Source organism: Pipistrellus hanaki (assembly GCF_964339955.1).
Source record: "Pipistrellus hanaki genome assembly, chromosome: 12".
Lineage (NCBI taxonomy): Eukaryota > Metazoa > Chordata > Mammalia > Chiroptera > Vespertilionidae > Pipistrellus > Pipistrellus hanaki.
Genome location: NC_140514.1, coordinates 18,025,968 through 18,052,411, shown reverse-complemented (window position 1 = coordinate 18,052,411; position 26,444 = coordinate 18,025,968). Strand labels below are relative to the sequence as shown.

Genomic DNA, 26,444 nt, shown 5'->3' with positions numbered 1-26,444 from the left:
CCACACACACACACACATACCCACACACCCTGTGCATGAATTTCATGCACTGGGCCTCTAGTATACAGTATATATAAAAGCCTTAAGAGACCTTTAGGACCGAATGACTGGCTGGCCAGTAGGTCAATACAGGAGCTGCCCTCTGGTGGTTAGTTTGCTCTCAGAGCCAACCTCCTGCAGCCAGCAGGCGGTGGTGGCATCTGGCATCTGTTCCGTCTGTGCCCGGCTGGCCGGCGACCCTCACCTTTTCTTTCTACCCTTCAGGGGTCTTCAGGCCCTGGACTGGGACAGGGAACTGGGGGGAGGGGGAAGTAGCGGAAGAACACAGCTTTTTTCCCACGAGGACTGAGGGCTGGCTCCCTCCTCATGGCCAACATCCCATGCCCTGTCCCTCACCCCAGCCAGCAGGTTTCAATCTGCCCAGCCCTGATGGGCCCGATCACCAGCCAGACCTAGGAACCCCACCCATTGGCCCTTTAGTGTTAAATAAAATTAGGGGTGGGGGGAGAGGTCAGCTATTTTTTCCATGTGTTATTTGCAAAATTGCAAATGGTGATTTTCCCATAATTAAATATTTAGCAACAGTTAAGAATTATGTTGTGTGGATGAGTGTGTGAGCTTGTGTAAGAGTTTGTGTATGTGAGTGTGTGTGTGCACGTGTGTGTGTGTGTCTGTGTGTGTGTGTGCATACTATGTGTATTGTGTAATCTCAGGTAAGAATGTAAGGAGAAGGAAAAGGAAGTCTGGCAAACTGACAAACTCATGGGAAAAAGCACTGGAACCATCATTAAGTTACATATCTGTGATTTCCCTCCCCGGGCACCAGGGCTCTTGGCTTTTTGACACAAGGTTCATGCCTGGGAGAGCACTGATGCAGTTTCCCCATCTAGTTACTTTCATGAGATGCCGTTCTTTCCGTAAAACCAAAGGGGGCACTCGGAATTCTTGCAGCAGCTCTGCCCTAGAATAAATACAACCGTCTGATGTGCAACCTGTGGAGCTGTCTGCCTTTTCGGAGCAACTCTGGGACTTATGTCATACGAAATGCTTCTGAAGGCAGGGGCGGAAGCCCTGTGGCCAGGGCCCTGCAGCTGCCCCTGATGGAGGCCAGTGGCTTTGAGGTGCGAATTCCTAAAGGAACCGCCTCTCAGGGCAGAAACAAAGGATCCAACAACACTGTGCTCTACCGTTTCATCTATTTGAGACTCTCAGCAAAGGGATTGTCACTGAGAAATCCTGACTTCATTCAGGTCCCTGCAAGCTGACCATGTAAACTAGTCCTCACGCCTGCAGTCTCTATCATTTTTTTCTTGCTTCATGTCTTCCACAGCAGCATCTGCATCTGACATCCTGTATTGTGCTAATGTGTTTATTTTGTGCACCGCCTCTTGTTTTTCTAATGGAATGCAAGTACCAGGAGGGCATTTTACTGATGTTTTCACTGTTGTATCAAAAGGGTCTCATACAGTACCTGGCCCAGAGTAAGTCCTCATACACATGTGTTGAATGGATGCATGAAGAAATGAACCCAATTAGTAATACAACTATTCTCAACTGTGGGTTTTTGTTTTTGTTTTTTTGTATCTGCTCTACCCAGCTTCTTGTCTTGAGTAAGAGTTGCTTGGCCACTGACTTTGAACATAGCAGAAAGTTCACAAGTTTCTTGAAAAATAGTAAGTGAAAATTACAAGTATAGTACCCATAACATACACACCTAAAGAACCCTTCTTCACAGGAAATAAGAGATTCTCTGACATGCTCACAAACTGGGCCAAACAGGAGCTTATAAGTAATTCCTGAGATAACCAGCAAAGGGTCAGCTTACAGGCACAGGCTGGAGGCTCGGTCAGATTCCCATCTCCATGTTGTCTAGCCTCCTGCAATGTCACAGACAATCTGTCATTGCAGAGCAGGTGGCCAGGCAGGACCTTGGATGTGGATACGGTGACAATGTCAGTTGCTAACCAGGGCCGTCACTGTGCTATAAGGAGATGATTGCTATTAAGTTGCAATTTGCACTGGACAAGGGCCAAAGAGTCTCCCCATAGAGGCCAGTCCCCATACAGAGGGTAGTATGTGCTTCATGAATTCGCTACCAGGCACCAAGCATTGCTCTAGGTGCTGGGATTTGCAAGACAGACAGGCTGTGCAGTCCTGAGCTTCACTTACCTGAAGCCATCTTCCATGCTGCTCATGTATCTTTGTCAGGTCAGTTACAACAGCCACTTGTGCCTCATGGAGACTCAGAAAGACCCTCACACATTTGTAAGTTCTCTCCAATTTCCAAGAGAAGTCCCCATTTTTATATTTAGTTAAATATCAAAGTTCAAAGGAGCAGCAGAATAGAAACAGTGTTGAGGCAGATATAAAGAATTTTGGTGGTTTTTTTTTTGTTTGTTTGTTTTTTCACTTGTCTTTACTACTAATTACCAATTTGATCTTAGGCCAGAACCTTAGAACTACCTAGGGAACTTTAAAAAAAAAAATACAGAGCCCTTACTTGACTCCAAGTCTACGGGAACAGAATCTTGAAGAGTTGGCCTGGGCTTCAGTATTATTTCAAAACAACACAACTGATACTTCTGTATAGTGAGGACTGGGCAAATCTCTGTGCTTTTTTGTTTTTAGTCTTTAAAATGAGAGTAATCACACTTCACCCAACTAGTTCATAAGGATTTCTTATATAAAACTTAGGCTGCAAGTGGCGAATAATTTTAATATCTACATAAACAATGTGTTTATTCTGGTCTACACTCAAGAATTGTAAAGCTTATCCAAAGATGGCTAAGCTCTTGTGGGTGTGACAGGACAGTATATAAAAAGCAAAGGGGGGGGGGGGGGGAAACGTGCTTTATGTAGTTTCTGAGCCTCTCTGCCCGTGATCACTAAGGACTCTTTAGGTTACACTAAGATAAGATTCTGAATTTTTAAAGAGACAAGAGCAGATAGTATTGTTATTTCCAGACATTTCCAGAGGTAGCAGAATCAACATAATTAAAACCATGGACTAAGACACTTTAAGTTCAGTCTATTTCCCCCTTAGATATTTTTGTTATGACTATTGTCAAGGGCTGCTGTCTGGGCACTGTGGTAATCACTAAAGCATTGGCAGTTCTCAGAAGATTCTAATCAGTGCCCAGCCATTGGAGATGTGGAGGAAGCTATACATCATAGACGATGCCCTATAAAAGAGATTGATTGAAGAAGCTGAAGTGTCATCTCTCGGGGACATTGCTTCAGAGCTGGATCGCAAGGAACAACTGCCTGGTACAGAGCACCCCAGGGCTTCATCTTGAGTCCCTATTGATGGAGAGTCCTTGGATCAATATTGAGGGGAGTTTGTGCAGACTCAGTGAGGATGTTTATGTTCTAAAAAGATCCTCAGTAAGTAACATTCATGTGACAACCAAAATCTTCAGTGCAGTGAACGTTGTTAAAATGGCTCTATTGGAACTTATACCCTCAGATTATAATGGAGTTGGGACCAAGTTGATACCCAGATATAAAGGAAAATAAATATTATGATGCAGCCAGAATGTGGTGCCCCCTGTATCAGTCACATAACCACCCTCAGTACTTAACAAAATTAGAACGCGTACAAGTAGCTTCTTTTATTGAAGACAGGAAATACTTTTATGCTGTAGGGGCATCAATTTTCCTAGATTACTTGTTGTACAGAATTCCGTATAACAAAAACGATACATAATTATTATCAGTGATGAGATGGTCTGAATATGTGGAACCTAATTATGTTGAAACTTTTAAAAAGACTTTATAACATTTTATGGAACCTTATTAATAGTTATATAAGCAACAAAACTTATTAAATAATTACTACACTCAGGAACTATGTCAAGTCCATTACATACAATACATTTTATCCTACCTCTTACTCCCTGAAGGAAAATTTTACCACATAGATTTTCCTTAACAGAAATTGTGACTCAGGTTAAGAAACTTCCCCAAGGTCACACAGCTAAAGGTGATATTCTGACTCCAGATATTCTGACTCCACAGCCTTACCTCTTAACTAGTCTTTGTTATTTTCTGCCCCCCTACTTGCTCTAGATAATGATTCTGATATTGGGTTATTCATTGGCAATCTTACCATTTGGGACAGTTGTGGGATACAGGCCAGATGTGTCCTTAATATACTAAGGGGCAAAAATGAGAAATGCAAGGGTTAGGCTTTTGTACAAAGCCAACCCTTGATTTTATTCGCTCAGGTGCAGAAGTGCAGGCACCTGCCATTCAAAGACTGTGACAGATTCATAGTAAGCGGGTGGCCTCACAGCAATGGAGCCAGAGGAGGATGGATCCTAACTGTTAGTCTACGAGTAAGGCTGCTCCCACTCAATAGCAGGGCCGGCTTACGGGATGGGGTTCCACTGTGGTGCTCAACTGTTCAAAACAAAACAGAGAAGAAAAAGTTGAACTGCAGGAGTAAGACCCCAGAGAAGGAACAGTGGCACTTAGAAGCAAACTAATAATCTTGTCACCCCTGAAGCAAAAACCCCTGGGCCCCACCAGTAGCAAAACAACAACAACAACAACAAGAAACCCAAAGGGAAAATGTTTTTTTTTGTTGTTGTTGTTGTCCCTGAGGGCTCTAGGTGTGGGGAAATGGTTAATGCCATGCTCTATTAGCTGGCCATGCTGAGGACATTATCAGTGTCAGACTCAGACCTTAAATGAGCAGAGATGTGAATGGTGACAACTGGCAAAATAGGCAATGAGGTCAGGAAGGACTCCTTCTATATTAACACACTTTAGAGGTACCAAGCATTAAAAAAAAATAGCAATGGTACCTCTGACCTAAGTAATTCAAACTAAATTGAAAGGAATTACATGATAACAAAATAAAGTTTCCCTGTGATGAAAAAAAAAATTAGTGGGTGTTTTAGTAAAATAAAAAAGTTTTAGAAAAATTTCTGGTACCCCTGATCCTATGTCTAATTTTTCCATAGACTGGATAAAGAGGCCTAATTCATAAGGTGTATACTTTGGTCTGAAAACGAGTTCATTAAATCTCCTGAAGGTTTTCAGAAAAATGGTTCATGAAAACCTGTGCCATCTTTAGAACTATCAAGTCTCAGTGGAATTCCCCAAATGGTCCTGGCATTCTGTTTGGGCGCATAACTGTGGAAACCTATACCCTGCATCTCAAGTCCAAAGGAAAGAATGGCAATTAATATCCAAGGACACAATTAAGAAATACCACTGCCCCTGGAATGTAAATCACCGCCTTTCTACGTACGCGATTTCTTCTTTCCAAAGCCGCAGCCGCAGCGACCTCCCAATTTCCTTCGCCGGAGCCTCGTGCCAGTGATGTAGCCTTTGATAATTCTTGCAATAAAAATCCAGTCATGCTTGACATTTAGGAGGGAGCAAGAGGTTTGATTTGCCTCAGGGCCCTGGAACCCTTAGAGAGAATGCCTTTTAATGAGAAATGAAAGGCAAAATAAAAATTAGGGGTTCAAATATCGAGCCAAATCAAAATGGGTGCCAAATCACTAGGCACTAGGTGGCCTTTAAAAAGTTCTAGATAAAGAGAGGGCCATTTAATGGAAGTTTCCCCCCCTCCTACCCCCCCAATAATCCAAGTTGACCTGCTCTCAGTCTTGGCTGGAAAAGAGGAGGAGTAAAGAGACTCAAGATGTGTAGCCTTCATGCTTCTTTGGCTACGGACAAGATGGACTGTGGAATAAAGGCCTTGAGCCACTGGAAGAAAGACATTGAGAACAGAGTTCTCTTCATCCCACATCACAAGCATGCTTATAGATTCAAGAACATTGGAGCTCTCCCTAAGTGGTACATAACGGCAATGATAGACCACACCCTCTGCACTGAATCTATTCCAGTGAAATGGACTCCACTCACGTTTTCATTTAGCCCTCTCAGCTCCTCCCGTTAGCTCTGTCCCATTTCCTCCGGGTGGGTCCTTAGTTTCACGCTCTTCTCTCTGTCATTTAGAAAGCAACGGATTTACTCTCCAAGCCCCATTGGTTGAATGTGAGCCACAAGCCTGCCTTTTCACACTCCCTTAAAGTCAGGACCCTAAATCAGTGGTCGGCAAACTCATTAGTCACAGAGCCAAATATCAACAGGACAACGGTTGAAATTTCTTTGGAGAGCCAAATGTTTTAAACTTAAACTTCTCCTAACGCCACTTCTTCAACATAGACTCGCCCAGGCCGTGGTATTTTTGTGGAAGAGCCACACTCAAGGGGCCAAAGAGCCGCATGTGGCTCGCGAGCCGCAGTTGGCAGACCATGGCCCTCAGTGATTTTTGGTTGAGGCTCTCATTTTTGGCTGTGACCTGTGTCTCCCCACATGTGATTCTGCTCACACCCACGGGTCAGTGCAGTCTAACAAAAAGTTTGTGCGCAGAGTGGCTTCCAAGAAAATTTAACTCATAGCGAGGAAAGGAAATTGTTCTTAAAGAGGAATGATTCCTGGGAGCATACAAGACAAGAAGAGGCTTCCGGTTTCCTCCACCAAGCCCAGTGCCCATCACCCCTGGCTGGATTCAGGAGACCCTTGGGGCTAATGCAAGTGAGGGCCTCACTCAGGCAGCAGCACTGGTACGTGATGCAAAAGTGCAGGTCCCAGGCCTGCTCCAGGTCTGCTGCAGAATCCATGACACTCCCCATGCTCTTCACACACACATGCTTGTTTGAGGAATATTGGCCTACAACAGTGACTTTCAACCTAGGTTACCTAGGAATCAACCAGGGCCCTAGCCAGTTGGGCTCAGTGGATAGAGCATCAGGCTGTGGACTGAAGGGTCCCTGTTCCATTCAGGTCAAGGTCACATGTCCTGGTTATGGCCTTCATCCCCAGTGAGGGGCATGCATAGGCAGCTGATCAATGATTCTCTCTCTTCATTGATGTTTCTACCTCTCTCTCCATCTTCCTTCCTTTCTGAAATCAATAAAAATATAAAAACAAAAACAAACATAGGAATCAACCAGAGAACATAAGAAAAAAAAAAAAAAAAAAAAAAAATGACTGATGCCTGGGTCCCACCCCCAGAGATTCCAAGGCAATGGGTCTGGGGTGTGGCTTCAGCCCTGGGATGTTTAAAAGCTCCCCAGGAGATTTTAAGGGGCAGTCAGTATAGAGCCACTGGGATAGAGGCAGAGGAGGACTCCTTCCCTTAGGCCTCTGTGCCTCAAACAGTGGGGTTCCTGGTCAGAATCTCTTTTTCCTGTGGGCTGGCTGCCCCAGATCTGCGCTGTAAGTATGGGGGAGGACTCCGCTAAGGACCCTAACTTTCTGCCCAGTGCTCTGCAGCTCTCTCCTTCCCTCACCTTCCCCAAGCCCCTCACCTCCATAGACACACCTTGACGAATCACACCAGCAGCGAACATCTCCTGGTGCTTTAAAAATGCAAACTCGGAGTCCTGCTTGAGAGCTACAGCATCAGACTCTCAAGACAAGAGGGGACGCTGAAACCTGCATTTGGAACCAGCTCCCCAGGTGTCTGAGGCGCAGCCAGGTCTGTGAACTCCACAGTGGGTCCAGCCTTCCGCCCTGCCAAGTGATTAAGGATTTGTAAGGATGAATGAGCTGTCCGGAGAGCCAGGGCCTGGTGCAGCGCTCTCCTTTATTAATTATGGGGAAGTGATGCATGGGCCACGTTAATGCTTCTCTTGGAAAGGGCAGTCAGTGGATGGCTCCTGGATTTCTGCACCAGCCCTTTCCCCAACGCAACCTTCCTGCTCAGCTGTTCCTCCTCTCTGTAGTCGAAAAGCCGCGTGGCTTTCACCCTAAACAGCCTCCTGATCATGATTCCCAGGTGAGCTGCACTCGTGGAGGGAAATACCGGCAGGCAGGCAGGCACGGAGGAGAATCTTTCCGAGTTCTTGGCTGGGGAATACCTCTCCCCCAACCCCCACACGGCCTTATCTGCTTGCGTCAGCAGCTACTACCCGGCGTGTTACTCTGCAAGCCTGATATGCGGGAAAACACGGAGTGAGGATTTAAGAGAAAAAGGCAATGAGACAGCCCCAGATCCCTTTGCTAAAGGAGAGCTTCCCTTAGCCAAGGGCTAGCGTGCAGGAAGCAAGAGATAGCCCATGCACCATTGCAGAGGTGAGACACGGGCAGGCGAGCCTGGGTGGGGGCTCTGCCTGGGGGGCGAGCCAGGGTGGAAAGAAAAGTTGCAGCGCGGATCGGTGCGTGTCACCCGCGGGGCTGGGTAGGGAAGAGCCGCTGGAACGCACTGCGGGGCCGAGGTGAGCTGGGAGGGAATCGGAAAAAATCTCCGTGGCCGAGGCCGGGGCGGGGGTGGAGGGGCTCCCCATCGTGCTCGGCGATCCCGAGCCAGGCGGGAGCCCGGGGCGCCGGGGGGAGCGCACGGGGGACCGGGGCGCGGGGACCCGGCGGGGCCGAGCGCGGAGGGAGCGAGTGCGCGGCGGCGAGCGGGGTGCGCGGGGGGAGGAGAGCGCCGCCCGGCCCGGCCCTCCCCGCCTCCCGGCCTCCGCGCTGCTCCCGCCGCCCGCGCGCACCGGCTGCCGGCCCCGCCGCTCCGTCCGCGCTGCCGGCGCCGCCCGGAGCCTGCCCAGCGCGGGAGCCGCCCGCCGCCCCGGCTTCCAGCTCCGTCTGCCCGGCGATGGGCGCCGCCTCTCCCCGGCCGAGCGCGGTGTAAGGGGAGGGCGTGCGCGGGCTGCTGCTCGCGGGGAGCCGGGGGCACCGGCCGTCCACGCTCCCGCACACCAGGTAGGACCTCAGGATGGGCGAGCCGGAGGGATCTGGTCCCAGACCGCCAACTGCTTTTTCCAAGGGTGGTGCTGCCGAAGGCTGCACTTCCCGCCGCTTTGACAAAGGACCGGCTCCCAGTGTGTGTGTGTGTGTGTGTGTGTGTGTGTGTGTGTGTGTGTGTGTGTGTGGACGCGCGCACACAGGTTCCGGGTGTCCGGGCTGTTGGGCTCCTGTGTCTGGGGGTGAGTGTTACTCCCCTCCCCTCCCCGCCCGCCGGCGCCGGCCGCCGGGGAGAAAGGGCTGCCCGGGAGGGATGCTGCACCCTGCACCGCCCTGGGCTCTGCGGGCTGAGGGCGCGAAGATCTAAATCGCAGCGCTGCCGGGTCGGTGCAGGCATCCCCAGGAACGGGGCTCCGAGGTCATCCCCCTCCGTGTTCTCCCGGGGGTCTTCCCCGAGGCCACCCCTGCGAGCGCCCCCTTTTCAGGCGGACTGCGGAGCGGAGGGAGGTGTGGCCGGCCGGGGACTGGGGAGGGGGACATGCGGCGGGCAGGGGGCTGAAGGCCCCCTCACCCCCTTTCTGGGCGCTGTGCTGGGTGTGCGTGGTGGCTTCTGGGCACACACAGGCATCTCCCCTCACACGAGGCTGGAAGGGAACTTTGCAGCTCCATTGCCTGCCTCTGGGGCTTCAGGGAAATGGTCTGTGTTCTGAGATGTGAGGATACCCTTCCTGGCTCCACCGTAATGAAGAAGAGGGAGGTCTTATGGGTGGACAGTAGGCGAAAGAACCCAAATCCGCCCAGGCAATGCTTTAAAAAAACAAAACAAAACATACAGAATGTGTGTGCATCCTTGATTTTCACATTCCCCCACCTCCCTTTGGGTTCTGTTGACTGATGAATGGTTTGGGCTGGCAATTCATATTTCCCTCTCCAGACAAAGTGGCAGTGGTTGGGTTAAGGGCAGAGTGATCACATTTAAGGAAGATTTTTTTTCTTTTTTAAGAGAGCGATGTGCACGGTGCCCGCAGCCGCTGGAAAGAAAGTCATGCTTTGCACTGGGTATCTCTGTTTTAACCCCCCCTCCGCCCGGCTCCCTGGCTGGTGGCTCTGTCTCACTCCTGCTAGTCAGCCACTGGTGGTTGTGAATATGACAATACAAACTTTGTCCTGCTGGAGGTGTAGAGACTAAAAAGAGAAGAAAGGATATCAGTGGGAGGTGAGGTGGAAGGAGCTCCTGAAACAATGACAGCTGTGGCAAAGACAGTGCAGGCATCTCGATCATGGAGGAGCTGGCAGAAGAGGGAGAGACTCTGATATGATCTGGTTAAAGGCAGAGCTTGAGCATCTCCAAATATGAGCAAAGGACATCCACCCTCTAGCTTCTGGGTGAAGGTTTCCTGCGGGAAACCTCGGGAGCCACCAGGAGGGCATTCACGAAGTGTGGGTCCCACCCATGTCCCCAACACACACACACACACACACACACACACACACACACAGTCACTCCTCTCCCCCCACCCCCCTACAAGCTGCTTTCTCTTTCTCTTCCAAAGCCATTTCTACAGCAAGTCTAGAAAGGAGGAAATGTATCTAAAGGTTTCATTCATTTCAGATAAGAAAACAAAGCAAACGTTTGGAATGACTGTCTTTAGGTTCCTCTTTCAAATCATGTGCTACTTAGCTTTAGCTGTGTGGGTTTTGCCAAACTTGCTTAATTGGGAGGTGAGGCTGGTGCTAAAGGAGGAAGGAAGGGAGAGCTAGCTTCGTGTGTGTGTGTGTGTGTGTGTGTGTGTGTGTGTGTGTGTGGTGGAGGGGTCGTGAGTGAAACCATTGGGAGGAGGGCGAAGACTCATTTGTCAGGAAGCAAGATGTTTCTTTTCTCACTCAAATGGTTTTCATCTTAAAAATTCTGCCTGCTTGAAGAATTCCATTTGGATCTGAGGGCTCTTTAGCTAAGATTTTTCTCAACTACTAGAAGAGGATTCATGCTTTCCCCCCTAAAATGGCTGTTATCTTATATTGAATATGGAATGCTTAATTCCTAAGGGAGGGAAAAGAAAAAAGACAAAGGTAAACTACTATTCACTGTTGAGCTGTGCAGAGGTTGCAAAGGATGTAAGTGTCCATGACAGACAGACTTCATTTACTCTGTCTTGCAAGCTTAGCCAGGTTGGAAGAGGAAGGAAGGAATGAAAAGAATATGAAGGCAATATTTGATCACCTATTTACCTACCTACCTACCTATCAAACTGTCTATCTTTCTATTTACTGTCTACAAACTGTTACTATTGAATTGTTTCCACTGTATCTTTTTGGATGAAGATTGAGAACTAGATGACCCCTGTGCTGACTACGAAAGGGAATACAACACACAGCAGTGCAGCATTTCACCTCCAAATACAATCACAGAAGGAAGGTGAAATGTAGTCAGTAACACCTACAGGACTATTTGCAAGAAGTACGTTAATTGCTCTTTTAAGCTTACGATGTTTTGAGAGAGAGAGAAAAATATTCCAAGAAAGCTTCAGCATTTTGTTAGCAAGCTATATTTAACATGTTTTTTATCAGACAAAAATAGACTTTTATTTATCTTGCAAAGTAAACGCATGATTCCTTCCCTCTAAGTGCTTCATGTGTTTCTTTGACAAAATAAATGATGAGGGAGGCTCTGCAGAGCCAATGAAGTTGCATTCCCCCCTCTAAAGCAAGTGAAAGCATTCCTTTAACTGGCGGATACATTTCTTGCAAAGAAAGTGAATTTTAGGGCTTTACCATCTGATTTTCATGTTGCAGTTCAGTGAGAGAAGCCCTTTCCCCATGGTGCCTTCAGATAGAAGGGAGGATAGCATGCAGGTAATAAGCAAGCCATCTGCCTCATCAGCATGGAACTAGATAAGATCAACATAAACAGAAATTAAATCAGAGCAAAGAAACACACAATTAAAACAGGAGGGCAGAGCACATAGCTTTCATGGTTTATATTCTCGCAGAGTGTGTGTATGTCGCTTTTAACTGAATATTAAATTGTGGCTTTACCTGTGCTAAGAACTAAAGAATCAACACGCAAGGATCTCTCTCTTCTTCCTGATCCTTTCATCCTTTTTAAGTTGTATTTTGTCTTCTAAGGGATAAATGTCTCTTGCCAGAACATCTCCCCAATTCACCCAGACCTCATAGACCCCTCATCAGAAGCTCACAGCATTGTCTCCCATCTGACCAAATTCTCCTGCTCCCTCTTGTGGCAAATATTCTCCCTGACTCTCCCAAGGTACCACAATCCCATCCAAGCATCCTTTAGAGCTCCCTTAGCTGCCTATCCTGTGGATTTGAATTCTCAGTAGTAATCATGGCTCACCAAGCCAAAGGATTGCTGAGCAAGCTGTTTCCAATTTTCTGCCTGAACACAGGGGTGTCTAGGGCCTGGAGACACATTTGTGATGTAGACCCATTGGAAGGGACTAGATCCTGGGAATGTGAGCTTTGGGAGTCTGTCTGAAATTTTGACTTGGACTCAGGGCTACTCTGGTGGGACCTCATCAAGTTCCATGGGATATTTCCAGTTTTCTGTCTCTTCCGAAAGGTACCTCTCTGTGTGTGTGTGTGTGTGTGTGTGTGCATATGCATATACCTCTGTCTCTCTTCTTGACTCTCTTTCCCTCTATCCTCTCATTTGTGCACACAAAATATATTTTACATAATACATATTTTGAAGACTCAAAACTAATCAACGATGAGTGTCTCACTAGGGTTTATAAATCAAACAACCCATTTTATGAACTGGGGACGCCTAGGGTAAGTTACTCTTCCCAGCATGTTTACCAAGAGCAGTTCAGACTACAAATGAGGAGGTGAGTGCCTTGCCCAATGTGTTGGGTTAACTTGGAGACAGATTCTCACAGCCCTCACTGCCTCACGTGTTTTTGGTAGGTTCTCTTTGCTGATAGTTCTATATTGAACTCTAAGTGTCTTACCATTGAATCTGTGTTTGTGATTGTCCTTAGATCTACCAGCCAAGAGAGTGTAGTACGTAAGTAACAAGATCAACAAAGGTTCCCAAGAATCATGTTTTCTCTTTGCCTGAAACTTCCTACCCAGTTTCAGGAGGAGAAGAAGGGAAGTCCTGAGGTAAAGGAAATGTGTCCGTGGTCAAGAGCAAGAACATTACAGGTAGCAGTCTGAAGTGCTCAGAGGAGGGCAAACATCCCTATGTACAAAGCATTGATCCATCCACCAACGTGGGATTTGAAAGTCTCACTATCAAAGATTTCTTTGAATGAGTCATTCTATCCAGTTGCTATAATAAGTTATTATTGCTATAATAAAAGGCAATATTCCCTAAGAAGGAGCTACCATTAATTCTCACAAACCTTTGACATCTTACTCATTTTTGTACAACTTCAGTTGGTTAATAATATCAGCTGGCAGATAGAAAGGTCCTGGGGGCCTGGAACACAGGAAGATGGCAGAGGAAGTGAAAGAATTTTGAAAGGAGGTTGCCCTCTAGTTAGTGCCCTCAGAGGGCCCTTCTGGTGGGAAGTGTAGGGGACCTGGGAGCAGGGGTGCTCAGAGTAGCCAGAGGCAAAGATAAACTCCAGCACTGACGTTTTATCGATACATCTGGAGCAGCACCAGGGTCAAAAATTTGATCCTTTCTTGCAACTTTAATTTTTTTAAAGTCTTCTGAGAAATGGGCAGAATCGTTTTCCCTAGTGTGAACGATATCCCTAAAATCTTGACTGCCTTCTCCTGTTTCATTTTGGAATATTCATACCAGTAACTTAGAAAGCTAGTCCCATTCCAATACAGACTAGTGATTTCTTGTATAAGTATTAGATATAGAAAAATACATGGGAATAGTGGAATCCATCTTTTTTTTAAGGCAGAAAAAGTAATTACTTTGTAGTTGTCATTGTATGTGAAGTCAGCATAATTAATAATTGCCTGGTTGAATCCAATGTGAGATGAAGTCAAACAGACAAGAGGGTGATTCAGCCATTTATTTCAACCAACCATGGCATTTATTGAGCACTCAGTGTATGCCAGGCTTTTCAGAGAATACGGATGATGGGATGGGGGATGTTATTTGGCATTTGTTGAGCACCCATTATGTTCCAGGGACCAATCTAAGCAATAGGTACACACTTTCTCATTGAATGCTTATAAGTGCCTTGCAAAGGAAGCATGCTTTTCCCAGTTTAGAGGTGAAGATGATGACTCCGCTAGATAACTTATCCAAGACTTAGTAATAGGTGGTGGTACCAGTTTTTGAGGATGTTCAGAGCCACATGTTTGTGCCACATTCTCTCTTCTTAGGGATCTCATGGTCTAGAACTGTGGTCGGTAGACTGTGGATCCCGAGCCACGTGCGGCTCTTTGACCCCTTGAGTGTGGCTCTTCCATAAAATACCATGGCCTGGGCGATTTTGAAGAAGTCTATTTTGAAGAAGTGGCCTTAAAAGAAGTTTAAGTTTAAAACATTTGGCTCTCAAAAGAAATTTCAATCATTGTGTTGTACTGTTGACATTTGGCTCTGTTGACTAATGAGTTTGCCAACCACTAGTCTAGAACAAGCATGTCAAACTCATGGCCCACTGGCCACATGCCTCGTTTATTTGGCCTGTGTTAGCCTTTGAGTTTGACATGCTTGGTCTAGAACAAGTAAATCCTAGCCGAGTGAGATAGATGGCTGCAACTAATGAGCAAAGTGCTGTAGGATTGAAAGGAAGAAGGGAACATTGGGAAAGGCTTCATGGAGGAGGAGGCATTTCAGTTTGTGCTCAGAGAGTGAAAGGGAGTTTTAACACTCCATAAAGTCTAGCTATTTTGAAATAAACAGCTAATTTATGACAAGGACAAACCTGGGGCAGTGTTAGGGCCATTTCCAGTCTTTTCAAATCCGCTGTCTGTCACAGTCAGGACCATGCCCCGGGGAGCTGGGGAGCTGGAACAAATGGTACCATCAGCCATACCACAGATGTATTTTGCACGTGAAACCAAAAGTTATGATTCATTTCCAGCACAGCCTGGAAGGAGAGAAGCTGTAACAGACTGAGGTCAGGCAAGTGACACCTGCCCGCCTGCTCCGCTCTTAGGTTTGATGGTTATGATTTCTGTGCCGTTACAGCTGTTTATTCTGTGTTTAGCATTGAATAGCTCTGGTGCTTTCTCCCTTGAGTGACTTGAGCATCTTCAGCTCTTCACCTCTTCACAGCTGCTTCCCTGTACAGCACAGTACCTAGGAGTCTCTCTGTCTACTCTGCTCCATGGGTAGGATCCACTCCACCAGCAGGTTTAGAGGATCAGTCTGATTGTTCACTCTACATGCAAACCTGAACTCCCCACCCTGGACTGTGGTAGAGCTGCCGAGGGAGTAGCATCAGGTGGGGCAAAAGGGTAGCTTGTGGACAGGTGCTCAGTCATTTAGCACGTGTCTCTCAAAATCTGTCTACCTTTCAGTTGTTGGGGGATGGAGCCCCTTAGGGCTAAGCTTTGTGAGTTGGTGCTGAGCAAAGTTGAAGGCTCCTTTTCCCCTGACTCCTCACTGTCTTTCTTCTGCCCGATGTCCAGCTAGCTCTCAGTGGCCTTTTTTAAGGACTCCTCCTCACCAGTCCTCTTCCTGCTTAGAACCACAGCTAGCTGGCTGAGGAAGACAACAGATATCATCTCTGTGTGTATGTTTTTAAAAATATATTTTATTGATTTTTTACAGAGAGGAAGGGAGAGGGATAGAGAGCTAGAAACATCGATGAGAGAGAAACATCGATCAGCTGCCTCCTGCACAGCCCCCACTGGGGACTTGCCCACAACCTAGATATGTGCCCTCTGACCAGAATCGAACCCAGGACCTCTCAGTCCACAGGCCACTCTATCCACTGAGCCAAACTAGTTTCGGCTGTGTGTATTTTTTAAAAATAAGCATATGAAAAGCAAATGAAATGAAATTACTTTATAAGAGTGAAATTGGAGGTCGTTGAATTCAGATGGATCCCTCTGAAGTCATTTTTCCAAAGTCACATCCCCCACCCCTCACCCCTGACCCCCCCGCCCTAGGTAATGTAGAAGGCTCCAGAAATGTGCCTGTGTTTCTGGCCCTGGGACTCTCCGAATGAATAACAGTGATTTCCCAGAGTGCAAAGAGAACTATGACTTTGCTTCTAGATTGAGGGTATTGATGAATAAAATGAAGGACCCTAGACTAACATTGTTTGCATTCAGCCAATGGTATATGTAACACCTGTGCCTCATTTTCTTCATCTATTAAGTGGAAATAATAATAATAGTAAAGAGCCTTATGGTTTGTTGTTTGTGTTTTTTTTTTTTGAGGAATAATACATTAATACTTGTAAAACTTGGAACAGTTCCTGGCACATGAGTGCATAATAAGGATGGTTTCTTATTTCATGACAGGTAGGTAGTGAGAGAGCCCTGTTCCTGTCTGTGTGCCTCTACATGGTGGGGGTTGCCGCAGCAGGTTAAGGAAAACAAGGACATACACAATGACATGCCTCGTGTCTTTTAAAGGGCCACATACAATTTTTGGCTTTGTGCACTATGGGGTCTGTCTACACAATTACTCAACACTTTTGTAGTGAGAAAGCAACTACAAGAAAGACTTAAATGAATTGGCATGCTGTGTTCCATAAAACATATTGACCCTGAAATGTGAACATCCTAAAGTTTCACATCATGAATTGTTGATTTTTCATTTCCCCCCAAATATTTAAAATGTAAAAATTAAATTCATGGGCCTTATAAGAACAGGTAGTAGGCTAAATTTGACAAATTTGACCCGTTGGCCATAGTTTGCCAACTCCTGACACACAAGTGGATTGCGAGAGATACAAAGGCAACCTTAGTGGGCTTGAGGAATCTCCACAGTTGGTTGGGTGTTGCGTCAAGAGAGATGACCCAGAAATAGGCGGCCTTGTGTTAGAGCCCAGCTCTGTCATTTCGGAGATGTGCGTCTTTGGAAAAGTCTTTTAGGTTATCATGGCCTGAGTTTTCATGTCAGGAAAAGGGGGAATGGACAAAGTTGAATGACTTTTAGGGAGTGGACTTCCAAGCAATAAAAGAAGTTTTATGAAGGGGAATTGGACCTCTGAGATGGATCGTGGAGAACAGGGAGAAAGGCACCAGAAAGGGAATTGTGGTACCAGTCTGGGTTTGGGTACTTTGCATTTGGTAGCTCACTTGACCTGGGAAGGTAAACAGGTGCTGTGGTATGGATGATGATGTCGGATGCCGAAGTGAGGGATTAAAATCAGAATAACACAGCTTCAGGTTGTTAGCAAAACTCCCCGATTTTTCAAATCAAGCTGGAAAAGGGAACGTGACTTGTCCACACTACATGACTGGCCCCCAGGCCAGTGACCCTTCCAGCCACCACATTGCCCCCAGCAGGGTGGTAGAATGCAATTAACTGCAGCTGCATGACGTGACCTCCGAGGGGAAAAGTCTCACGTAAATGACAGAAGCTGCTTTCAGTCCTTTCTGAAAACATGACCTCATCCCCCAGTGTATCTAACAAGGTAGGCCTGGGAGTAATCCCATTTCAGAGAAGGGTCATTGCCAAACTGCCCGCCCGAGGCCTTGCACTCCAGCAACCTTTAGCCTGGCTTCCTGCTGTGTGTCTTAAATGTCAGCTCACATGTTTTTTCTTCAGCAAAGCCTTTCCTAGTCCCCTAGTGGGTCAGGTCTTCTGTTACTTACCCTGATAGGACGGTATTTTTCCTCCACAGCATTTATCAGAGTTGATAATTATGTTTCTGTTCTGTAACAATTAAATTAACACCTGTTACCTGTCTTCCCAGCTACATAATAAATTCCAAAAAGAGAGAGATTGGGTGTGTGTAGTTTATGGGTGTAGTCCCAATGGTTCGTACATTGCCAACACACATAATATACATTTTTGGAATGATTGAATGGTCTCTTGACCATTCATAGAAATGGATGAAAACAGTACTTACTTACGCAAAGACTAACAGGCGGAAGTTACTGTCTTCACTTGTTGATGAAATGGTTAACATTTCTTTCTTCATGGACTTCTTTCTTTACATTTAAAAAAAATTTAATTGGTCATCTCTTATGGATCTTCTAATCACAGGAAGATAATAACCTCATAGTCTTGGCATAGTTATTAACCTTGAAATCATAACGCTTAAGCCAATATTAAAACAATTCCTTAACTACACATGTATTGGGTTGGCTTAAAAGGCATACACACTAGATGCCTTATTTTGTAGAGAAACTTTATGTTTCACAAACTATGCTCAGAGCTTCATGGTTTCCCATAAGCCATTCAATTTAGTCCTCTAAATAACAAAATGTGGCTAGCTCCTTTCTAAGTTGCTTCTATTTTAAAAATTAATTTGTTTTATGTGCATCTACCCTTGGCTTTATAGCCATGTCGCTGAGTATGTTGTCAGGAACTTTAGAAAATTGTTACATAGAATATTGATGAAGGGTCACCATTACCTGAGCATCTGTCAGCTTGAGGTTCTTCTTGAAATATTTATTCTTACTTCCTACTTTTGCTCTCTTCAAGAGCATCCTATTCTTTCAAGGACTGTGATTTGCAGGAAAATTGAAAAGACTTAACATACCTCAAGTTTGATAGGATTCCATCTCCTGAAAAGCAATCTACTTGAAGACGAAGCTTAATGACTCAGGGAAAAAGCTGATGAAATTCACCAGCCTCTACTCACATAACCAGCATGTCCCTTGTTTAAAAAGATTTTCTTTGAAAAGGCATTCTAAAGGTTCCTATCACATAGCTTGAAATTGGATTTTTGTATTAAAACTTCCCCAGTCCGAAAGGGCAGATCAGAAAGCAAAAGGAGTGACCACAAGGATTTGCCGTTGAATGGAACTGAATGGGGGAGCAGATGACAGCTATAAAGAGCCTGTCATTTAAAGAGCACAGCTTTCCTCAGCGCCCAAGGCTTCCAGCTTGGGGCTCGTGTTTCTGCATGTTGTCTTCCTCTGTGCAGGACTTGTTTACGGAACCTAGGAAGCAGGTCTCTGAAAACGCCGTGCATGCTGGGTCTTTGTCACATATCCATCAATAGCCCTAGCAATCCTTACCTGTTTTTACTTAGAGAAGGCAGAACTAACTGTTGGCAAAATTATGAAGTAGATGTAATTTATTCCCTGTGCTTTAGTCTGCCTTTTTTTTTTTTTTTGGCGGGGGTGGGGGGATGGGGGGGTGGTGGTGCTGTAATTTCCTGCATGGGTTCATTCTTCTTTGCCCTCTTCCATCCTGTGCCTTGCCCCCCCTCACACACACATACACCACATCACACACCACACCACACACACACACACACACACACACACACACACACACACACCCACCAAGGGCTTCATGTTTCAATGCTGCCTGGAGTCCCAGTTTGTGAGAAGGAAATGTTATCTGATACCTATTTCACATCAACATCTTCCTGATATTACAGCAACCACTGTCCTCTGTTGTGTAGGCATCACCTTCTATCACGTACCTTATTTAAGTTCCTTTGCTCTCTGGACTGTGCTTCTAAACAAGCCCCCTGCCCTTTGTGACACATCTACCCAGTTCTACCTTTTCAACCCTTTATGCCACTTTCTCTCAGGGCAAGGTGCCAAGACTGCCTATATCAGCATCAACTGGGGAACTGGTTAAAATTCAAATTTGGGGGTTCTTCTTTATAGCAACTGTGTATCTGATGATCGGGCCCATTTATTTGTGTTTTGATGAGTTCCCAGGTGATTCTTCCATGAACTGAAGTGAAAGAAGCATTGCTTCCCATCATTTCTTTCTTCCCAAATGTCCTCTCACTCTCCCCAGCTTTTGTCACCCTTCCAGTCCCCCTTTTTATGGGGATTTTCCATATTCTTCCTAGTACTCATGGTCACTGGAGTAGCTATCACTTGGGAACTGTAAATTCATGCAATGCAAAGTGTGTTAATCATCTTTATTAACCGCCGTGTTCCGTCTGGCGCTCTGCACAGAGAGGCCACTCATTAAATGCTTGATGAATAAATGAGTGGTTCACTCTCTAGAACTAAAAATAGAGACAGGGCTATACCTCACTCAATACAAACAAATTTCTTAAGTGCAAATATCAAGCTAGTGGGGGAAATAGGTTTATAGGTAGGAAATCTTTTTGGTGGCTCAGATATAAATGCAGGTATGCAACCTCATTTTATGTTTTTAGTGTATAAGGTCAGACATCAAAGAAAGGCTGTTCTTTCTTTATAGAGTGAATGGTGAACAAATCATTATCTGAAATGGTTATTATTGTCCGCCACGAGGCCCCTGAAAGACCCACAGAGGACACAGGAGATGCTCCGACGCCCTGCCTCTGGGGCTCACTACGCTTGCAATCTTTCCTTTGCAGGACTGCAGGCTGCTTGGTCTGATGTCTATCGGGCTCTCGTTGTCCTAACAAAGACCCCGGTGTATGAACCTGGAAACTATGTGGTCCACTTGGCGTGCATCCAGGTGCACCTATGGTCGCACTGTCTGAAGGCCTGGGAATAGCCCCATTGTTGCGATTCTTGAAGAACGGAAGAGTTCTGTCTTCCATAAAGGGACCCACTCCTTGACTCTTAAAACATATATATTTTATTGATTTTTTACAGAAAGGAAGGGAGAGGGATAGAGAGTTAGAAACATCAATGAGAGAGAAACATCGATCAGCTGCCTCCTGCACACTCCCTACTGGGGATGTGCCCGCAACCAAGGTACATGCCCTTGACCTGAATCAAACCTGGGACCCTTCAGTCCGCAGACTGATGTTCTATCCACTGAGCCAAACCAGTTAGGGCCCCTCCTTGACTCTCGTACCCTCCCCCCCCCCCCCCCCCGACTAGAATGTGAGCCTCAATGGGAATATTGTCTTATCCATCTTTGCAACACAGTATCTGGCACACACACAGTGTCTAAGAAATGCTTGGCAGACTAGGCCATGAATGAATGTGTTGTGTTCCCATTTCTTTGGATAACTTACAGTTAAAAAAAAAATTGTTTAATGTCATAACCCTAAGACATCTGTGAGCTGCATTGAAATTCTTCAAAAAATATTGATTTATTATTATTTGAGCAAAGCATTAATGTTTTATGCTAAACTTGGATATTCTCCCAGCTCTAACTCATTGTCCGCTTTTAGTTTGGTTTTGCTTGCTCACTGCTAAGAGTTCCTTCTCTCTTTTCATTTTTCCCTACCAAGTGGAAAAACCTTGAGTTCATTACATGACCTTGGCATGATGTTAGACCTCAGATGTTAGCTGGTGACACTCTAAATAGATCATCTTTTCCTGGCTTTGGGATGTATAAGGAGTGCTTACAAAACCCTCCCTTGGGGCCTGGGGAAGCAGGAGACCAGCAGGGGAACGTGAAAGGCTCTGATGAGATAGTGCGGAAAAGCCTTCCTCCCACCTGAAGACATGTGCTAGTTTGTACTAAGTACCAAAGGAGTTCTTGCTGCCACGGAGCAGTAGTTTCAGTGAAAACAAACAAGCGAGCAAATGAAAAGGTGCCACCATATGGGAAATCATTACAGTATAATCCAAAGTGCCTGCCACGTGTGTTTGCCTGACTTCAGCCAGTTTACTTTGATGAAAGGTTTATTTTTTCTCACTTGTAAAATGGCAATGTAGTGTCTCCTTACTGTATTGTCAGAAAGGTCAGAGAGAGTGGGTGCAGAGCAATCAGAGTAACATCTGGGACAAAGCGAGGGCTCAGTCAATGGTTTTAGTCATTATTGTCATAAATGCTCCAACCAGGGGCCATCCTGGCTGGCTTACCATAGAGCACTCTGAATTCCCTCTGAATCCCTCATTGATTATTTATGATTGGAAGACACTCTTCATTCTCCAGCTTTCTTCCTCCTGAGGCATATCTCCATGTCAGTATGCAGAGTTCATATATTTAAAGTTACATTCTTGACACCCTTTGTCTTTTATGGGACCTTTGCCCTTGAGGTGATTTTTGGCTGATGTTTAACTGGATGTCTTTTTGTTGTACTGGAAGGAAAAGAAGATATGCTTTGTCTGAGAATGGCCAAAATATTAGGACCCTCTCAACAGAGCGGATGGTCTTGGCATTCCCGAAAAATTCAGAAAGTTGTGAATTTCCCATAGCTTGGTGCTGGGAAACCTCCAGGCCCCAGCCTCTCTCTTGTACTGGAGACCAGTTCTTCCCATCAGAGGTTCTCTACCCAGGAGCTCAATCATGGTCCTCTTCTCCACCCACCGTTGACATTGGCTTTTCAGTACGACACTCATTTTAGTAGTATATGCACTGCCTCATTTGAGGGAACATTTTTAAATGCAGGTGCCAAGGTCCACCTCCCAGATCTTATTTGCTGTCAGAAATTCTGTGAATCATCACAGGACCGCATTTGATTATATTCATTCATGGCACTAGTCCTGTGCATCGTCTATTTGCCAGCCTCTGCTCTAGGAACCAGAGATCCATCAGAGAGCAAAAGAGACAGATCCCTGCCCTATTAGAGAGGGAGAGGCAATAAACAGAACCGTTAGGTAAATTGTACAGTTGTCTAAATTAATAAAAGAGAAAGATGCATTGACCATACCTTCGCGACACCCACCAGCCATTCAGGAGTTAGTATGCAAATTAACCCAGCAAAGATGGAGGGTTAATTTGCATATACAGGCGCTGAGCAAGAGGTGGCTCCAGGGCTGGCATGGAATAATGGTGCCAGCAGCCAGGGAAAGGAAGGCCCATTCTTGCACAAATGTTTGTGCATTGGGCTTCTAGTTTAAAAATAATGTTCTGTATAGGAAAACAATGTAGGGGAAAGGGCCCAGGGATACAGCTTATGACTTTTAAATATCTTCTTCATTATCCTAAATCCTAAGCCCATCTTTCCTTTTGTGGCCATGGTGCCTGACCGTTACCCCAGTCACTTCCTTTTATGAATATGGTGGGTGTTTTCTGACATGGTACAGGATCCTGACTCTAGTCTTATAAGTTCAGGCTGAAGGGCTTCAGTCCCTATGTGACCTCGCACTGCCTCTCCCCAGAAAGTGCCTGTTCCAGTTTACCAGGCAGCAGAGAGGAAACTCTCATTGGAAAAAAGAGGTAATGGAGAGAGACTGTGGAAACGGAGCGCCTTCCTGAGTGTGGCCATGCCTGAATACCCGAGGTTGGGAGCCGGGACAGTCATTTGCAGCCTCGATGAATAGTCAGATAAGGAAAGTCACGCTCTGGCATCAGCTCATTGTGTAGAAGCATTTGGAAGTGCTTTCCTCAGTCTTGCGTAGAAATTGTGGTTGCTTGAATGCTGCCTAGAACAGATTAATTACTTAGCTTTGAGGCTCTCAATCAGCAAGCATTACATAGAAGGGAGTTCCAGGCCCTGAGGAATGAGAGACAAGGAGTTCCTTGGAATGACCCCAGCTGCCAGTCAACAGGATGAGATTAGGCCACTTCGTGCACTGGACTAATGGGCGCACCGAAGGTATTCCTTGTCTCTGAGTCAGGTTCTCCTTGGTAAGCCAAATGGGGATAGCTCTCCCCAGGGAACCCGCTGCTCTGCTGCAGCACTAATCCTTGGCCTGTGCGGTGGATTCTCTTCCTCAGGCTTCATTCACACAAACAGTCTGATGCAGGCAGGTGCATGATTCCATTCCTGCCACCTCTCCCTTCAGCACAGGTTAGTGAGTTCACTCAGGTGGGTATCTTCTCACCGTCCTGTGACAGTTCCATTTCTGTAATCTGTAGGTGGTTTGATATGCTTTAAAATAAATAGTGAGCAGAAGATAAATTGGGTATTCCTGACCCTGCACTGCAGACTCATGTGGATGATGTAATGGGTATTCCTAACCGAGAACTGGCCATGAATGCAATCCTTGAACGGAAACTACCAGTAAAACCAGCCTATCCCTTGTTATAGAGTTCGGTGGATTAGATCAGGGCCAGACAACTGACCAACACATCCACAGCTTCTATTCCCTGCTTAATTTTCTTGTACATGGACATTTGAAGGGAAATTCAGGAGAGTCAAGTAGAACTGTTTGAATCCGATGTCAGAGGAAAGACCCTGAAAGATGGGAGATGTAAGAAGGGAGAGGGAACTATCATTTAAATAACACCTTTCCCACTTCCTGCAAGCATTTGGAGTTGGTGTAAATTTAATAAAGAATAAGTCTGAGAGTCCAGAAAGTTCTGTCCAGTTGCTTCATTGCCAATAAGCGATATCGGTGATTTGTGTACACTGATTTCACAAATGCTAACAGTTTTCTAATATAATCGCAATGTTTTTGAGTTAACTTTAGAAGCCCTCTTCCTTTTTCTCTGATGATGGTGATGGATTTTCGCTGCTTCATCCGCCCTTGCGCATCTGGTCCCCTATTGGCTAAGAACATACTACGAGATGTGCGTTGGGGCAGGACTTTTTCTTGGCTGACGGAAGAGGTTGCTTGAGAGGGCAAGCGGGAAGAGGTTGCCAGGTAATCGCTGAGTGAGAGTGAAGGGCAGCTGTCTCTAGGAACATGCCAGCCCACATGTTACATCACAGCTCTCGATGCTTGCCCGTTGGAGTCTCTAATCCATGAGATAAAAGCCAGGCCGTTGGAAACCTTCCATGGGACTTTGGCCATGAGGCCCTCCTACCCTGCAGGGAAACAAAGAGGTTTTTCCAATGGGCTCGTCCAAGCCCAAGTTTAAGAGTTCTCCAAGATTACTTCACATACTATCAGGAATGATATAATGGAGCAGTTAATTACATCATCTCAGAGACACACCAGGCTTGGAATCTCAGTTCAAGAGTTTACTTTCTGTGTTGGAGGCCGGAATGGTACCAAGTGTTAGACCCATGGGGTCAGACCAGACCCGGGTGAGGCAACCTCAGTACCTGAGTTCTGGCTAAGAAAAAATTCAGAGCCAAGACTCGAAATGTAAGCAAAAACTTAATAAGAAAGTCCCAAAGGTAGAAGACATGAGCTGTAGAAGAAATGGGCTCAGGAAACAAGTTACAGAGGCAAAAGAAGGGCTCTTGAAACTTGGGAAACAAAGGAGAGGGTAAAGCACCTGGAGGGGGATGGGGGAGAAAGAAGGGGAGGAGACAGGAAAGGCTGGCTGGGTCCTCTGTCCGAAGGGCTTTTAAGGGTGGAAATGCCAGGGGAGGTCCCAGAGCAGAATCTCAGTAGACTATTCATCAGTCCTGGTCTCTGAATGGCACCAGGCAGGGGGTAGTTAGTTAGTGCAGCTGGCCCTAATGTCTGCCGTGGCATCACTTCCCTGGTTTTCCTACTTTTCTGGGCCTGGAGCTGAAATCCAACCAAGGCCTAGATGCATATAACGTGGCTCAGAACTTCATTGTCCTGGGGGCTTAATGCTTAAGGGCTGTTCTTCACTCGCATCTTCTTTCCCTCTCTAGGGGTAGTTAACCCCATGACTAGCAACATGCCATGGGAGGAAAGGTGAGGGGAGGGCCCGAACCATCTGACCAGGGCTGTGAAAGGTCAGGGAGTCTAAACCACATTACCAGATGGGGCGGGGGGGGGGGGCGCGGGGGGAAGGGGGTAAGGAGATAAGTTATCATGGGGTGAGGTCCTTGGGTCCTTGTTTTCCCAGTTTTGCTTGATGCTGGGCACCAAGGGCTTTCCTTCTTGGTGAACTTCTGTTTCTGCCTATCTTCCTTGCTTTGCTCATGTCTACCTGCCTACCACACCTGTATGACTTTTAAAAAATACTCAACCTTGCCGATACCGGTTTGGCTCAGTGGATGGAGCGTCAGTCTGTGGACTGAAAGGTCCCGGGTTCGATTCCGGTCAAGGGCATGTACCTTGGTTTCGGGCACATCCCCACTGGGGGGTGTACAAGAGGCAGCTGATCGATGATTCTCTCTTATTGATGTTTCTAACTCTCTATCCCTCTCTCTTCCTCTCTGTAAAAAAATCAATAAAATATATATATTTTTAAAAAGTACTCAACCTGTCTGAGCCTCAGTTCTTCCACCTACAAAATGGGCCAATGGTATCTACTGCTTAGGTTATTGTTAAGGAGCTGTGCGCTGTGCAACCACAGGGAGTGCTATAACGGAAGTGGCATCAATAGGAGTTGGGTAACACAGCAATGCTGGTACTTGTAAGTATTAGACATAATGACACATGTAAAGAATTCAGCATGGTGTCTGGGATAGTGTTTAAGAATGGGACCTCTTGTTATTCTCTCAGGCACTCAGCTGTCATTTGCTGTTGTGCTATTTTGAAATTCGCTTCTAAGAAGGAAAATAGTATGGGGTTTAGAAAACACAATATTCAGAGACCTGGCAGCAAGAAAGTGTTTTCCTATTCAGCAAATGAGACTTTCCATATTCTAGAAATCAGCAGCTACATCCTAAATGATCGGAACAGCCTATTGAGGGGTTTGGGCTTGTCTTCAGGGCAATAGGCAAGCAATGAAGAGCTTTAAGGGGAGCGTGAGAGTCAGACCTGCACGTTAGGCAGTTCATTTTGGCTGAAATGGGAAGAAAGTGATGATGATATTTGGCAGCAATTGGAAGGCAGTGGTTAACCATAGTCTCAGAGGCAGGCCCGGGTTTGAATCTCTGTTCGGTGTTTATTCTCTCTTTTCTGTATCACTCTCTGAGCAGCCACTCATCCTCCCTGATCCTTACAGGCTCTTAATTCATTTTGCTTGCAAATCTACCAGTATGTCTTTCCCCTTCTTAAACTTGAGATCTCTACTGTATCATTTTATACCTGCCAGACATTGGGATTCTTTATGAAAC

General features: G+C 45.9%; 1 protein-coding gene across 6 annotated transcripts in view; it reads left to right on the top strand.

The window, feature by feature from the left end:
- The first annotated feature begins 7,251 nt into the window (after nt 1-7,251).
- The window catches only part of SLC8A1 (solute carrier family 8 member A1), a 306,592-nt gene continuing 287,399 nt past the window's right edge, over nt 7,252-26,444 (top strand). For 3 of the 6 annotated variants that reach the window (XM_084901481.1, XM_084901479.1, XM_084901478.1), the window contains exon 1: nt 7,252-7,801. In XM_084901481.1, coding sequence (XP_084757607.1) covers nt 7,634-7,801 — 168 coding nt within the window. In that variant the 5' untranslated portion in view covers nt 7,252-7,633. The remainder of the gene's footprint in view (nt 7,802-26,444) is intronic. The other 3 variants (XM_084901483.1, XM_084901482.1, XM_084901480.1) reach the window with 2 other exon arrangements.